Source organism: Pantherophis guttatus, chromosome 7 (genome assembly GCF_059756535.1).
Source record: "Pantherophis guttatus breed Tessera chromosome 7, ASM5975653v1, whole genome shotgun sequence".
In the NCBI taxonomy this organism is placed as follows: Eukaryota; Metazoa; Chordata; class Lepidosauria; order Squamata; family Colubridae; genus Pantherophis; species Pantherophis guttatus.
The window spans coordinates 27,950,601-27,968,288 of NC_142069.1; the positions used below are offsets into that span (position 1 = coordinate 27,950,601).

At 37.1% G+C, this 17,688-nt stretch overlaps 1 protein-coding gene across 42 annotated transcripts in view; it reads right to left on the minus strand.

The window, feature by feature from the left end:
- Positions 1-1,239: 1,239 nt before the first annotated feature.
- The window catches only part of RBFOX2 (RNA binding fox-1 homolog 2), a 204,777-nt gene continuing 188,328 nt past the window's right edge, over positions 1,240-17,688 (minus strand). For 24 of the 42 annotated variants that reach the window (XR_015728879.1, XR_015728876.1, XR_015728874.1 and 21 more), the window contains 3 exons: positions 8,807-8,895; positions 7,130-7,202; positions 1,240-5,767 (listed from right to left, as the gene is read on the minus strand). Coding sequence is in view for 35 of the 42 variants with exons in the window: in XM_087873837.1 (XP_087729963.1) it covers positions 5,713-5,767; positions 7,130-7,202; positions 8,807-8,895 (217 nt within the window). In the remaining 7 variants the exon portion in view is untranslated. Of the gene's footprint in view, positions 5,768-7,129; positions 7,203-8,806; positions 8,896-12,054; positions 12,122-15,772; positions 16,039-16,994; positions 17,038-17,256; positions 17,267-17,688 lie in introns of those variants that run through there. The other 18 variants (XR_015728878.1, XR_015728877.1, XM_087873835.1 and 15 more) reach the window with 5 other exon arrangements.

Below are 17,688 nucleotides of genomic sequence, written 5' to 3' on the forward strand. Positions count from 1 at the left end.
TCTTTCAAATACTGGACTTGCCTATCTTCTCTATCATCTGCCTATCTAATAGTTTCAGTCTTGAATTTTTATAGGATTATATAACTCCGTGATGGCGAAGCTATGGCACGTGTGCCACAGGTGGCACGCAGCTCCCTCTCTCTGGGCACGCGAGCCGTCACCCCAGTTCAGCTCTGATGCGCATGCCAGCAGACTTCCCACCGGCCAGCTGGTTATCGGATCTCTGCCACGAAAGCGCAGGGCACATGCAGGGAGGCTGCATATGTGCAGGGAGCATGCGGAGGGCAAGCATGGTGGGCATGCGCAGGGGCAGGGGCTATAGTGTGGGCTGCAGGTGCATGCACAGGGGATGGAGCACATGCAGGGGGCTGCACATGTGCAGGGGGCATGTGGGGGAGCGCATGTATGGGGGCATGCGTAGGGGACACACACATTTCCGATTTGGGGGGTTTGGGCATGCACTTTGGGCACTTGGTCTGGAAAAGGTTAGCCATCACTGATATAACTTCCGGGTGCGCTTCAAGGTGTTGGTGATCACCTTTAAAGCGCTCCATGGCTTAGGGCCAGGGTACTTACGGGACCGCCTTCTGCCACCAATAGCCTCCCACCGGCCGGTTCGCTCCCACAGAGAGGGCCTCCTCAGGGTGCCGTCGGCCAGACAATGCCGGCTGACGACCCCCAGGAGGAGAGCCTTCTCTGTGGTGGCACCTACCCTATGGAACAATCTACCCCGAGATACGAGTGATCTCCGACCTCCGGATTTTTCATCGGGCCCTAAAAACTTATTTTTTTCAGTTAGCCGGTCTGTCTTGATTTTAGGGTGTTTTAAAATTTTAATATTGATTTTAATTCACAAGTTTTAAATTATGGGCCAAATTTATAAATTATTTTAACTTTATTTTTAACTGTGATGTTTGTATAGATGTTTTTATCTTGGCTGTTCACCGCCCTGAGTCCGAAAGGAGAAGGGCGGTATAGAAATTTGAATAATAAATAAATAAATAAATAAATAAATAAATAAATAAATAAATAAATAAATAACTCACTCATTATTTTGCTTAAACTTTGAGTACAACAAAATCTTAACCATCTATGCTGGGGTGGTTTTCTCCATCATACAATTACTGTATGTCTTAAGTCTTGTTTCTCATAATAAAACAGAATTACAGTATTCCATCCATCCATCCATTCATCCATCCATCTTTTACAGTCTTGAATAAAAACACAGAACCCAGTAGATGGTGTTTCTCTTTTATTTAAAAACAGTGCTTCATTACCATTTGCAAAGGATGAAGAAAGACTCCACCTCCCTTGCTTAGAGTTTATAAAAGCCAGCAACATGATCAATAATTTATACACATGGATAATACAAAAAAAAAAAAAAAAGAATAAAAGCTAAAGAGCTAACTACTCTGACCTTCACAATTCCAGCTACTTGATAATAATAAGAGTAACCCAATGAATACTGTATGGTTTGAAAGCTACTGTACAATATGATACTTGAACAGGGGGAAGGGGAGGGAATAGGGATGTTAGAGATTGCCACAAAGTCCTGGGATGCAGCTACTACTTTTCCAGAGTCAGTCAGGAAACAGGAACCTGGTCAAGCATCCTGGGCATCCTGGGGAATGATCAAAGGAGAGGGGAGCATCTAATTACAATGCATCCTATGTCCCAAAAGTGCCTGGCAAGGAAAAAGTGCAACAGACACTTCACCAAGCCAGTTCAGGCATATTAGATCTTCTTCTGACAAACTCCAAGTATTACCAAGTCAGCTTGGGTGGTCAGTAAACTCTGTCATCTTGGGACTGCCCTACAGTTCTGCCTCAACTTTTGTCATCATGCCAGGGTCATGCCCCAGGTATTTACAAACAGAACTCAAAACAAAACAAAAACAAAACAAAAACACCAAATTAAAACCCAGTAAGATTACTTTTATCACTTATTGAATTCCAGGCAAAAAAGAGCTGCCAAAACGGTGACACATCACTCTACTGAATATATAGACTAAATTCCTTCACAGCTGCTTCTCAAAGCAACTGCAAAATGCACTTGAATATTCTGCTCCAAAAGAGAGAAAACCAAGTACGAGGCTTCTGATTTTCCTTTAAAGAAGTCAATAATTAATTGACGTGAGGCAGACTACAAGTCATAATGAATACTTCAGTGGACGGCTTTAAGAAAAAATAAAGCAGCAGCAAATCTGCTATTGCTAAGGAGCGGGCCATTACTCAATTTTCATTCTTGTTATCAGGCAGTGTTTAGGTTCTACATATCTAGAAAACCTCACAAGAAGCTTCTAATTGTCCAAGGCTTGAAGTATCATCTGAACTAAATAACTGCAGAGGACTACAGTGTTGGATTGTTTCTCCACCTTCATGGCAGTAAGTTCTGCAAATTGAGCACTTATGAGAATTTGCTTCTCAGAAGACGTGCCAGGGATACAGTCCAAATCTTCTCGTTATATAACCAAATAGGTAGGGAAAACAGCACACTGAGGAAATACCCTAAAAATATTAATAGTTTAACTCTGACTACCAGAAGATAGTTTGCCTCATTAATTGGAGATTTAATTTCATTAGACTGCAAATAAAAACCTTAAAATAGGGTGGGTGAATAGGAAATGGAGCAGAAAAGGTTGGGTTGACAATAACAATGACATCACCCAAATAGTGTTTTATGCAACAATGCAACAACAATAACAAAAATCAAGTATACTGGCGTATACTACAATCATGTTTGAAATTATCAGGAGAAAATCAGAATAAAAACACACACAATGTTACATTGGTTATTCACCTTGTCCATTAGCAATTTTGCCTTCCTATTGTAAAACCCATTCAGACAGTCAATACACTCCTAAGCCTCTTCTCCACCCCACCCCACCCCACTCCCCACTGCAATGGATTCCTCAGATGCTAGCATGCTGGAGAATGACATGCACATTCTATTTCCCAGGCTGCCTGCACACTCTTTTGCAGCACAAGACATATCCATCCCAATCTGGTCTTGAAAGCTGAAATGTCCTGCTATATATCTACTAGACATCTGTAAATGGAGGTGGTTAGAAGAGGATTTGTAAAGCCTTGAATTTATACTACCATCTATGAAGATGTTTCAATTGTTCTAGAAATCAGAGGGTAAACATTATCTTGCTAAATTTTAGCTTTGTTGCAAAGTTAGTTCAGGCTTTGGAAAAATCAAGAGATAAGGTATTTATAGGAATAGTGTACTTCATCACATATTTGTGTTTCACGAAGAGGCGAGTGCTTTGTTCTTTCGTTTTATAACTAAGGAATTAGACTAGAGACATTTCTTAACTAAAGATGCCTTGCAGGGCCAGTGATATTACTCAGGTGACAGCCAGGGTGACTTGAGTGTCATTCCAGGAATAATCTGTAAAAGGACTCCACCTTTGTCTTTTATGAGAAAAAATTAATAAAAGTATGCAACTTGGAGGATTTATCAAGATTCAGTATTCAACCTTCCAAATGTAAAAAAACAAAAACAAAAAAACATTTAGTCCAAGAATTATGTTAGAGCTCTGCAGATTGTATCTTTTTCTATGTCGACACAAGATTCTTTTTTCAGAGTTGTAATTCACTGCGGAACTCTGATGTGTCTTATTCAACAGGCAGAAGTAAAATAACATCCTCCTTGAGATGAAAGTAGTTGGAAAATCTGTTCTTCCTTCTTCATTTCCACAATTTTGTGATAGCTGTAATATTCCTATTCTCTTCTCATTTTAAGCTGGATATACAAAACAAACTTAGTAACTGTTACAGCAGCCTATCTTTTTAAAAAGTGGCCAACAGTCTAACAGTTTAGTGCCCTTTTGCTCAGATAAATTGACTCTTTCATGAAGATCTCCTCTTTAGCAATCCACACAAATCTCTTGTAAGCCACAAGAGAACACAATGGCAGTGGAACTAAAGATGCATGAGTTGTATATGACTGGAACAGTGCACTTATGTGATATCACTGAAGGTTTTCAAATCTCCTTGCGAGTTTTGACATTGTTGTGGAGCAAAAGATAATAGGGTTTCATCTACCCAACTGCCTATTTCTAGGTGAAAAGTCCTCTGATACTCTTTTAGTATGATGAAGAAACAGGGAATTGTGCTTTTGTAATGGATATGGCTTTAAAGTTATACTACACAAGATGGTACACTTAATCATAGCCAAAAGTCTGAGATGATGGACTTTAAGTCAAATCTGTGGGGCATCTGCAGGTGGTGTTGAAAAAAAAATAATGGAAGAGTACAAGAATAAAAAAGGATCCCTTATGCTATTCTAATATCTATAATTAGTGGTAAAATATTTGACAGCCTTGATTTGCTTGTCATCCAATTGCATGCGTTATCAATTTACAAGACTTCCGACTGTAGTAGAAGAAAGAGTATTCCAGGAAGATATTCCAGAATGGGACAATCTTCAGGCTTAAGAGTTTTCTTGAAGCCCTTTTTCAATTCCAAACTGGCAGTATTGACTCAATTAAGCAGTTTGTCTTCAGACAGGCAATCGTTAAAAGACTCTGTTACAAATCAGAGTAAACATTAATTATGCCTTTATATTATCTTTGAAAATAGTTCATTTCCAGAGACCAATGCTAATACAAGCATGGTTTCCAAATTAGTGTTATGACAAAAGGAAGAAAAAAAATCCCCCCCAATCCCCACTGCTTGCCTTACTTTTCTGGTCCAGAATGCATTTTTTTTCTTTTCATGCAATTTTTTTTATAACATACTTGCAGCAAAGCTAACTACCTCAGGGTGAAAAAGGAGGATCTTGTACAGTGGTGTATCAGAGTAGCCCTGGTGCAAGCTTTTCCCATAATCACCAGTCCAGAACCTCAGAATATGTAGATCTTTGCAACTAAACTCTTGGTTTTTCTAAAGAAAAAAAATATTTCCATCATGGATCCAAATTCAACAGTTACTGTCCCAAACATGCTATTCCATCAGAAAAGAGGGAAGAGTGGGAAGAGAAGAAAACCAAAGCAACGGAATGATTAAAGTAAAGCCATGGTAGATCATAAGAATTAAAGATAGGAGTTATGTATTCGTTACATGCCTTGTCCTCTAAAAACCATTATTAGATGAAGTCTTTGGGCAGCTTTGAGCAGTTTTGTCTTGAAAATTATAAAAAATCTTGATGCTGCTGGAGCAGTCCTGAGCCCATATAAGTGCCAGCTGGTGATAAAAGAGGAGGGTCTTTGTGTTTCCAAGGAGCATGCAGGTTCCAGCTGCAGGCAATCAACATTTCCCCCATTCCCCCAGTAGAGGGAGCTCTTCCTCACTATTCTGGCTTTTGGGCATCAGACCCAGCAAAAATATCTACATATTCCTGACTACCTTCCATGATATTGAATCCTAACCCTCCTTAGCACTATTTATCTCTTTTTGTGTGATTGGTAGGATAAACAATGCATATATAGACACAAAATGCATTATGTTTACCACAGTTAAAAACAAACAATTGAAAAAAAAGATCAAAAAATGCACAATCTTTGGAACAAAAGAATTAAAAGGCAGAAATTTAAAGGAAAATACATATTTAAAGAACATAGTGAGGTATAAAAAAGTATTTCTCTTGTTTTTTTCTTTTGTTTTCCTCCTCTTCTTGCTATAGAGTTCCTCTACTAGTAAATATTGCAATAGCCAGGCCTCATGAACTGGGGAGAGGGAGCTGTCCCACTTGCAGGGGGGGGGCTCATGTCACTTCAGTAAGGGGCAAATCGGCTGTAGCCACCTCGGTATAAACTTGCCTGCAAAAGTTGATAAAAAAGAGGAAATTTAGAATTTTTAAAAAAAGAACAATGCATGTAAGACTGTTTTCCCATGTAACCCCTGTGTGATTTAAGAAGCTGTAGAATGTCTTCTTTAAAAAATGTTTTCTTGGACTTCAACTGACCTCAAGTTTGGGTGGCTGAAAGCCTGGTGCCACATTTGTCTTCTGGATCAAGAACATTAATTCTAGATTATCTCTAGCAACTTTTCTCCATGTTTTCCTTGAACTGAATTTCTCTTTGTCCCTGGCTCTGCAGATTCTTTTACTGTTCTTCTTCCTAGCCAATTTCTTCAAATTTAAAAACATGAACCTCCTGCAAGTTATCCTCAGATTTTTTAAAAATGCAAACCAGAAGATCTGCAGGCAGACTGCTCTATGATGATGATAGCATTTGAGAACATTTAACTTTCAAAAGTAAAGTAGCCAGGTCCAAGACTTATTGCTCAGCTTGCTAACAAAATCAATGGGATTAATGAACTCCAAGTTCTTCAGCACCAGTATACTCATTACCAAGGTTAAAATCAATTATTGGCTTCATTAGTTTAATTTGTAATTCTTCATTAAAACAGAAACCAGAACAACAGCTCTGGATACAAACAAAAGAATAAATTATCCCCTTTGATGTTAGAATGCCAATGTACATGACTGGAATATGGTAATAAATCTCTGACTGTATTTGAGATCAAGCCTGGGAATAATAATATGTGCAGATTTCACTTCCCATTTGGTGATTTGACAACACCATTCCCTTTACAGTGGGACTGGTAGTTGGTGGGATGGTGGCATTAACTTTCTCATATCCTTGTCTTACTTTTCTATTATTATCTTATTCATCCTAGCATAGTTTAGCAATTAACCAGTATGCTGAATACACTTTTTATTATAGAACTTCTGAGACTATTCAACCACACATACTAGTGTAGACAATATAAGTGATCCTCATTTAATGACCATTCATTCAGTGATTGCTGAAGCTTAAGATAGTACTGAACAAGTAGTTAAAACTGGTCCTTACTCTTACAGCCATTGCAGTTTACTGGGGTCATGTGATCACAACTTGTAACCTTCCCTGCCAGCTTCTGACAAAGTCGTTGGGCAAGCTGGCAGGAAACTGCAAGTCACAGTCAAGTGAAGTCCTTGGTTAACAATGTCAACAGCGACTGCTGGAACTACCTTTCATAAGTGACATAGCAACGTGTTTTTTTTTTTGTTTACTTATAACCATGTTGCTTAATGACAGATTTTCCAGTCCCAATTAGCAGCATTAAGGACTGCCTGTGCTTCTTCATAAAAGTACAAAAGGTAAAAGTCACCAAGGAAGAGAAAAAGCCACACTTACCACAGCGCCAACTCCATAGCTAGCTGCAGGGGCAAGAGCATGGTAAGGGTCTGCTGTGTACACCCTGCCGTAACTAAAAAAAAAAAAGGGGGGGGATAGCAAGAAAAAGAGTCACGTTGATAAAGGCTTTTCTCATCAGAAGAAATGGAAATCTATAAACTTCCTGGCTCCACCTCATTTCTAATTACTTTTCTTCCATATCTAAAGGACTTTTTTTAAATCTAATGGAACTATTGCATCAATATTCAATTGGGCTAACCCCAAGTACTGGTAATTTAATTCTTTGAAACAAAAAGGCCTCATCTTAAAAGAAGCACGTTTCCCATTATGGTGGTGGTGCTTGGGTGTGGGAAGGTTGGCCTATCATAAATGTGTGTTGAGTTTTATCCTGGAAAGGTATCTTTTGCATAATAAAATTTCACAATCTTAGATTGAAAAACATATAAATCTATACGATTTATATTAAAATTGAGACAGCTGAAATTGATCATCCTTGGGAAATAAGTGTGAGTACTTCTTGCAGGAAAATGAGGCACCGAACAGGCTTTCCATTTGAAAAAGTGCTCAGACAGTATACCAAGTCCTTTTAGGTGCAACTTCAGAATTTATCTTTTATCGTTGTGGCAATAACACCAAAGAAGACACTGGAAGGTGTTTGAAGATGAAAAGCAGTACAAGAATGAAAGTAAAATGTACCGTACTTTCATACAAGGCTTTATTATGCCATTCCTACTTATGACGCCTATCTGTCCTTAGATATAAGGCTTGTCATAGAAAGTGTTTTAGTTGCTTAGCCAGTGCACATAGCCTGTTCACAGGTACAAAAAGGGTTTCATTCTCTCTTATCTTAGCTTAATGACCAAAGCACCAAAAGGCAAGACAAGAAACAATGAAGGGAAACTAACTAAGGACACAAGCAACCTAGAACTGAGGAGAAATTTTGTAATGGTGAGAGCAATCAACCAATGGAATAGCTTGCCTTCAGAAATTGTGGGTGCTTCATCACTGGAGGCTTTCAAAAAGAGACTGGACAACCATTTATCTGGAATAGTTTATGGTCTCCTGCATCAGCAGGGGGTTGGACTAGAAGACCTCCGAAGTCCCTTCCAACTTTATTATTCTATGTTCTAATGGTTGAGATTCTAGAGAACAATTATGCTAAGCTACACAATAACTCCCAGAAACAATTGTATGTACAAGTCAATGATGTCTTATTTGTGTGTCCATAGATTATTGGCAAAATATGAAGCATAGTGTAATTCATCTTCAGTGAATTCATTTCTCACAATTTTTAGCCATTTTCCCTGGGCAGGGCATTGGAGGGGGGGGAAAAACCTGATTGGGGATTATTGGTTGTGCTTGAAAACAGCACAAATTCACTTAAAAATGCCAGCAGGATTATTTATTGCTATCCTAAAGGCAAACTACTCTGTTTTGTCTACAAACAAGAACAAGGTTGAATGCTGATCCTGATGCATGCTGCTATCTCTTTTGGAAACAGATAAACCTTAGTCATATAACAACTGTTTTTACTCAATGTTTCCTAGCCATAAATCTGGAGGTCATGCTTTTGGCATTTGCAACTAGGACACATACTGAGGAATATGAGGAAATGTACTGTACTTTTAAAACGGCGTACTCTCCAGAGACATGAAAACCACGCCTTTCCTTACATACCCATCACTGTAAGCTGCTGCAGCAGCTGCAGCAGCAGTGGCTGCTGTTGCAGTAGCGGGCTGCGCATATCTGTAGGCTGCATATCCACCCTGCAGGGGAAAAAAAGAACTGACTTTATAGATATCTTTCTCCTTAAAACAAAGTGGACTGATCTACACAACACAAGTACAGAGGAAATGTTTCAAACTGCATCAACTCCCATGTCACATTTAATTATGAAAGCATTCCCTGATCCTCATATATTTTGCTATCTCCCCAATGCATTACCTGATGAAATCAAATGGAAAAAGCCTATATTATCGTAATACTTGTAGGTCAATTTATGAACAAGAATATCAAAAATAAAGATGCTAATACATCTCTTTAGTCCACTTTGATCATAATCAATATAAAAAAAAGTCTATTGGAGGAAAACATTGTTACCCACTAGAGTTGTCTATAATAAATCTTCTAAGAGGTTTCCAGGGCTATAAATTCAAATCAAACACCCACACAAGCTAATGTTTAGGAAATGAATTCTATATATGGAAGGCACATAAAAATGAACTTTCCATAACAAGTTCTTTATGTCTCCAATAATCTAAGTACCATCTTCCTTCCTGTATCTTCTGTCCTGCAGTCTCTTTCTTGCCAATTCCTTCACTTAATTTAGAATTTAATGGATTTAAATTCACTGCTACATCATGATCTTTTTTTTCTTGCCAAAATCTCTGTAATAGCTCTTGTCTGATTTTGTACATCAGATTGTAATGCTTAACCTTTAAGAGTCTTCGTTTAGCTACATATGGCCTTCCTTTTATTTTTGTCCTATGCCTGGGACATCATAATCCTGTCTCAGTAAAAGTCAATCCTCTTTGTTTCTTACATTTCCTACAACGACGGAAGCTGCCTGATGCTCCTTCCAGTTTTAATTATTTCCTATCTATCATTTATTTTTAAATAGGAAGCTAGTGTGGTACAAAGCAACAGGATCTGTCTTTTTAAGAATGCATCTGGGCTTAAAAGGAATTATGTAAGAAACCAGAAATGATGGGTGCCTACTGAGGGATTTTTCTTCAGATAAACATAAATGTGCATATATGTATGAATTGTAAACTTTCTTATTTACTTGGCTCATGTTTACTTTGGCAGCCATTTAGTAAATGGGCAAGCTTTCAAAACAGTCATTTTGTGAGACTAGACAAGTTCTCAAAATTACAATGTGCCCTTTTCATCAGACTGGCACAGAACTAACTTTAGTGGATCTGCCTTAAACATAATTTTTTAAAGAAAGGGCTGTGTTCAGTTATTCATATTACAGAAAAACCAGCATGTTTTAGCTATTTTATCATTAATATCCGAAAACTTGTTTCCTTTTAATTTGTAGTTTAGCTGGATGCCGGAAGAATGAATTTATGAAACAATCTTGTTTTGGTGCTATATCTATCATACTGTTGCTTAAAGAATTAACCAGTGCAATCTTTCTGAAAAGAAAGCAAATACCTGCACATTTCATTGTAATTTCAGGGCAGAAATACTGTATTTAAGATAAACCAATGCAACAATAACAAGCTTCAAACTGTAAAAATCCTGTGCCTAGAAATCTCATCTCATTTAACATATAAGAGGCCTTCAAAGACCAAATGTCAAGGCAGCAAATAATTATAGTCTTGAAATTATATCAATTAACAATTAGGTTTAAAGAACAGTGTTAAACTTTAGAAGATTGGATGTTTTAACGTTAGCAAAAAATACAAAACCTGTAAAACTGAATAAAGATTCCTCTGAAACTCAAAAAACCCCCACAAAACCCCTCATATTCAGCAAGCCAATCTAAATTGGCTCATTGCAATATACCGTTTTTCTATTATTTCAGGCTCACATGGAATTATCAAGCACAGGAATCAGCCTCAAGGGTATACAATCCAGAGAAGTAATTTTTCCCTTCCTTAATAGTTGTATCAACCATTAATAGTTGTTATATCAAGTAATTGTAATTACTATTCCAAGTGCCTGGTTTAATTAATTTTACTGAGTTCTGAATGTAGAGGAGGAGGAATTGGGAATGAAAATCCGTAAGTGTTCATGGTATGAAACAAGATTTTTCATGAATGTAAACGAAGTACAAATGAGTGTTATCTTCTCTCTATCCAGCTATTACAGAGAATATTTTTTTATACAGTAATATTATTAAAACATTACTAATACAACCCAAAAAATAAATTAAAAACAATAAATGCAGAAAGAAAATTAAAAAAGAAAAATAATAATATAGTAACGGGGAATCTATAGCAATTATTATAGAATATTGAGGTTCCTCTTTTTCAAAAAGAATAGCGATCTTAAAATGTCTATTCTTTAGAGCTTTTTTGGAAAAAGGGCAATAGTAACTTATAAGGATCTGAAATTAACCACCACTTCAAATCTCCTCCTGCCACAAAATGAACAACTGTTCTAGTGCTTCTCATAACAGTCTCTATTCTGGCTTTGTTTAGCTCTTTATTAATTTCATTCTACTGAGTGATAGTAGCTGAAGAAGAATTTTATTCCAAGGATCTTTGATAAAACAAAGCTTCAGACATACTGGCATCCCTTTTCTTGATTTTTTTTTAAAAATCCAGATCGTACAATTTTCAACACATCTGATATTCAGGCATGCTCAGATGTATTCATCTTGGTCTTTGGCAACACTGATTGCTGAGCAGCTTGTCTCATAATGTGCCTGGTGTGCTCTATTCCCAACATAATTTTTTAAATTTGACATTTGAGATAATCAGCTGAGTTCAACCCAACTGTGAATATGAGGACAAGATGCAGTTTGAAACTAAAGATGTTTTTTTTCCAATTTAAATCATTTTAACTTGCATTTCTTACAAAGAAAAAAAGGACTGGAATTAGGGTGGGAAATGGTATAACATTTATTAATTAAATGAAAATGAAAATAAAACTAAGCATGCTGACATTTGGAACTAAAAAAACAACCAGCAAAGTCACCACGTTCAGACTCATATTGGCTAGTTCTATCTATCCCAGCATTCTCTTGGGACAGCAGTTTTGCCCTAGGCTCTACCACAAGCTCAGTGAAGTACACAGCCTCAATTACTAGAGCGTGCAGCCACAATGACCTGCTATTACATAAACAGTCAGTCACCACTGGAGTTAACATTCCAAATCTTAAACAATTCCCATGTACCCCAAAATAAAAAAGAATCCTCCCACCCTAGCCCTGTCCCACACCACGAATGTTAATAATTATAACAAGCAGTAACCCATCTGTTATATCAGAGAAGGGAACAGAGACTCCACTGAGAGATTTCGAGCAAGATGTTAACATTTCTCAGCTGACTGCACAATAAACAACAACAAAAAAGAAAAAAAATATAATTCATTGGAAAAAGGAAGCTAAAAATAGCTGATGTGTATTTTGGGGTAAGCAGGCACTGATACAGATGTGAAATTATTTAGAAAAATGGATGTTGTATGTAAATGAATGATCATATCTATGTGATGAAACTTGTGTGTTTTTTGGATCTGTATGCACAAGACATTTAACTGGGTCAAAGAGGAGTGTAGAAATATCTTAACTAACTGTGGAAATGAATTCCAGTTAGTTAAAATAGTTAGGTTTAAGCCTGAAGCTAAACTAATTGAAAACAATCAAGGCAGCTGGGTCACCTATTCCTTCTTTTTCTATGCATCCCACTTTATCTTTTTTCTGTTTGGCCCCCACAACCACACAGGGATGCAAAGGGAGCAGAAATAGACTGGAATAGAATAAGATCCTATCCTATTCCTCCCCCACCCCTCTCTGTGTGTATGTGACAGAAAGACAGGAGCATGTAATATGAGGTGGTTAAGGAAACATAAAATGACCACTCTTACTCATCAGCAATTATGTGTTCATTAGTCAATTAACCATAGGGAACAGCTGACATCAGCATGATGTCATCTGAACATGTTCATTAGTTCTACATCACATAAAATCAAGAAATAGAATCAAAACACATTCCTGACAAATGAACATGGACATTTAATTATATCAGTAGACGATGCCTGCTTGAAAAATTAGATCAACTTCAGCTAGGATAAGAAAAAGCATAATGTGTACACATTTCCCCCCAATTTACAAGAATTTTAGATGTATATGAAACAGATATATAAATTCTGGCATAAGCTTACTCCAGAAAAGATTTTTGAAATGTGAAATTTTAGGGACTCCTAATTTGCCCTGTCAATTTATTTAAAACTCCATGGAATAAGTCCAAGCTACTTATAATATCCAGTTCCTGCCACTTTGGCAGAAGAGACTTGTATACTAACTCACATTTTTTTCCTCCCTTCCCTGCCTTCCATCTGCTTTATATTTCTCTGCACCCAATCAAATATTATTTAATTCACTATAGAATATTCTAGAATTTAGCCAGTTTCTGTTAATCAGTAAAAGACAGAGACCAGGACTAGTTGTTTCATATTTATCTGTATCTGGACAATAAAAACCCGTTTCAAATCATATAATCTTTGTGATAGGTGTCCCAAATTTTTAATTATTTAGACTTGAGTTTTTCATTTTTCACCTTGAGTGGAATACCTTCTCAAGAAGGCATCATTAGGCATGTGATGATAGATTCTTTTGTCCTATAGGTAAGGCAACCCTGAGGCTCTGTGGCAAATAGAAAGGAGGAAGAGGTTGCTATAACATGACAGTGATCAAATTATCAGAAATAGCCAGATAAAGGGAAGAGCCCTTCACTGCACAGCTGTTTATTTCAATGTGGGGCAATAAATTAGAACAAGGATTGTCCAAGTGCTGCTTTAGTCACAGGGGAAGATGGAGATTAGTTTCATTCATTTTGTCTGGAATTCATTTAAGCTTGATATGTCTCAAGTGCTGCTAAAAGCATTTTTTATTAACCTTTCTCCCATCATATGTAGACTTGAAGAGATCTACAATATGCAACAGCTTTCCTATTTGTATTCTCAGCACAATGTTAGACAAGTACTGAAATGAAATCTACTGCTCTTCATAGGTCTTGTAAGTCAATGGAAATAGCAGGTATCAAGGTAAACTATAAACAAAAATACACCAAAACACATCTGATTTTTATATATTCCAATAAATGGATAAATATTAATAAATGGCTTAAATATTTTTTTTCAATAACGCACAAGTTAATTAAAAATGTTAATTGGGCAGATCATGTGACAGGAGTCAGCCACCATTAATATGTAGACCTGTCTGTCGTCTGACATCTATCTATCTATCTATCTATCTATCTATCTATCTATCTATCTATCTATCATTTATTGGCTGTCCATCCTACCACAGGATAACTTTGGGTGGTTAGGTTGATATTCAGTTGCATAGCTCGCCCCAGTCTAATAATGATATATTGTCAAGGTTGTCTCTCTGTATGGAGAGGAAGAAGAGCATGGCTGTGAATTCAGGGACCCTCCATTTCCAGGGAATGACCATTGTTAGCTCCAGATATAAATGCATTTTCCCAAGAATTAGTGAATATATATTAAGGATCTCCTGGAATCATAGGTTTTGCTCAAGGAGCAAATGGCAGCCATGGCATTGACGGACTTTGCAGATTTATCTAGTGTGCCAATTTCATCCATTTCTGGGTTGAAAAGTCTTTCTCTTAGTCATCTCTAATCTGAACTATTGCAATGAGTTATACATGGAGTTGCTTTTGAAGATTATTTGAAAACAAAGGTTGATCCAGAAGGTGGTATATAAACTGTTTTGCCTATTTGACAGCTCTATTTCATCAACTGCACTGGTTATCAGTTGACATCTAGATATAATTCAAGGTGTTGGTTGTCACACATAAAACTCTGTGATTCAGGGGCTAGACAGCTAAGGAATTGTCCTTTTCCTCTGATTACCTCATCTGATCTCACAATACAGCAGGAAATGAGGGGAGTTGAAAATAGGACATTGCTTGAAATTTCTCTTTTTGCTCTCAAATAACGGACAAGGTTTCTTTCCAAGATGCAAGTTAGACAAAATATGCTTACTTTTCATACATGTAGTCACGACTTTGCCAGAACATTTGCTCCTGTGTGACAAATATATAATGCTGGAATGGATGAATTTCTACTTCATTTAATATTTGCAGGAGCTGATTCATAAACTCATTTCTGCATCAATGTATGCATGTTAAAAAAACTATTACAAATTCTCATATGTTTGGAAGCTTTTCCCTCAAAGTACTAAGTAAACACTAATCCTAAATAAATACTTTTAACCCCATAAAACATGTGCTTAGGAATTTTTAAGGATACCATCAAATTTGAGGGTTTGGGACAGTAGATTCAAATGTTGAAAAGAAAACAAAAAAATAAAAAAGAGGATCCCATCTATTCTAATAATAGACATAGATTGGAAGCTCTTAAACATGAAAAAGTAAAACCTTTCAGAATACACTGAAGAATATATTTTATATCTATAAATAATAGCAAGAATTCCTCTTATTGTAGCAACTAGAAAATTACTCTGTGATCATAATAATCACTACTGACCATGTTTCTGATCTTCCAGCATTTATCCAGGGAAGACTAGGTCACACAGAAAATGTTCTGAGAGAACTAGCTTAAGCCATAGTCAGATGCAAGATTTAAACTCTCCCAGGAGATTAAATTTAAGAGAGTTGCCCTCCGCCGAAGAATGACTTTTGGGATGCAAAATATTCTGCCACAGAGTAAGTATGTAAAAATTGGCAGAGCACTCTTATCGTGTTGTGAAAACACTCCAAAATGTTCACCACTGTAGTGCCTGGAGCTTAGCAGTTGGAAAATGAAATAGGGGAGATGACCTAGTTGTTCCAATAGAAGAGAATATATGGAACTCAAGGTTGAACTATGGAATCCTTGGTGCTCCCTGAGTTTGCAGACATTTCATTAGACTAGACTAGACTAGACTAGACTAGACTAGACTAGACTAGACTAGACTAGACTAGACTAGAACAGAACAGAACAGAACAGAATTGAATTCTTTATTGGCCAAGTGTAATTGGACACACAAGGAATTTGTCTCCGGTGTATAAGCTGTCAGTGTGCATACAAGCAATAAGTGATAAATCATGATCATAATCATTGTAAAAATACATTCATCATAAACATCGTGAGTGCTAGTGAATGTAGGGTTTGCTTCCTGTTTATATATAGTAGCTTCTTCTGCCAGAGTTGGTGGGGGTATTGTTTTCTCCTTGGTAATTCTGACTTGGTAGAGTTGGCTAATGAAACATCTGCAAATAAACAGTCAAGCTCAGAGAGCACAAATATTGACAGTTTTTATTCTACAGCAAGCAAGGTAGGGATAGGGGAGATTGGGAAAAGCCTAGCTGCGGTCTACATTTTCCCCTTGGTTTGGTGATATGATGGAGAGTTGGGGAAAGCATGGCTTGCAATCTTACAAAACTAAGCTCCTCCATACATTAGCTGATTTCCGTTAGGCGCTTTTTATGCTGGACCCTCTCAAACTCAGAAATAGCTGGACTTGCAAGCTGGGGAGAAAAACGGATCCAGAGTCAAGAGTTCTCCATTCAAGGCTGAGGTCCAGGATCTGCAGAGTCTACACTTCTGTTTTAAAAGTTTAACTTGCAAAAAGCTCTACTTTTGTTCTGTGACACCAATGAAACATTATCATGACACTCTACATTCTGCCTGTTTAGAAGGTGGTATCTTGACACTGCTTATTATTGAGAGTTACTGTATTTCAGAAAATAGTCGAGAGCCAATGATTTCAGTGTTTTTTTTAAATACCCTGCAATTAATGTGTTCACTTCTGTGCTTCTCTACAATAGTTTATTTATTTTTAAAAGCACAAAGCATAGAACTAGCATTCCCAAGCTTTCTTTCAAGAAGGCTAGCATATATGCTTCTAACTATAGATAAGAAACACAAAAGAAAAAACCCCCCACATGCTTGTATTATGCTTGTCACATACACAAAAAGTTCTCCTAGTTTGCTACCTACATATGTTTGGAAAAACCTTCCTATATGTTATGGGATTTGTGCAGCACTGAGACAAATGAGAGTTTTAATCATATGCTCACAAACATATTTGGCCTTTTATTTTTATTTTTAAAAAGACTCTGTTCCCATCTCTAATTGGAACTGTTAGTATTAATTCAAATTTTTTTTCTTTATCCCACTGCAATCCACAATCTGATTGGTTGGCAGGTCACACTGGCACTCCTACCTGAGGTATTTTAGCGCTAATGATTGGTTCCTGTAAGACTATTCTATAACAGAACACAGGAAGAGCAATTCAAAAACACAGCTGTGGAGGGAAACAATCAGACACAAAAAAACCCAGCAAAGGGCTTACCAGCCTTTTCTTTCCTTAGGATGCAAGCACATGTTTCACCAAAAGTTTTGGTCCTTTAGGATGACTGCTTTTGTGAAATAAATAAACCACACTAGTGGAAGCTGTGATCAAAGCTGTTACTTCCCACACCTACCCTGTGCACCCTGGGCCTGCATTTTTAATGCCAGGGAGCAATAAATCTTTAGATTGGAAATAAAGTAGTTAGGAATATTTGCCCCAGAAAAGAAAAGGAAGACACGGATAAGAAAATGATAGAAAAGCAAAAGATCTAAGCAGAAACCACTATTTTCTCTTTCATATCATCTTAGTTCCATATCTTGCTATTAAACTGAATTTCATGGGAACAATTTTGTTTAAACCTTCCTTCATTCCTGCTTTTAAGAAATGCTTTCTTCATTCCTCCCACAACAGTGACTTCCCCACAGAGGCAAGAAAATGAATTGCTGGTGAATTATTATGGAGAAACAGCACCCATTTGATTCATGCCAATTAAAACAGCAGAAAGCAGATGGCTTAGAGTTATTGACCGAGATGTTACTATTATCGTTCACTTCAGTTAGCAATG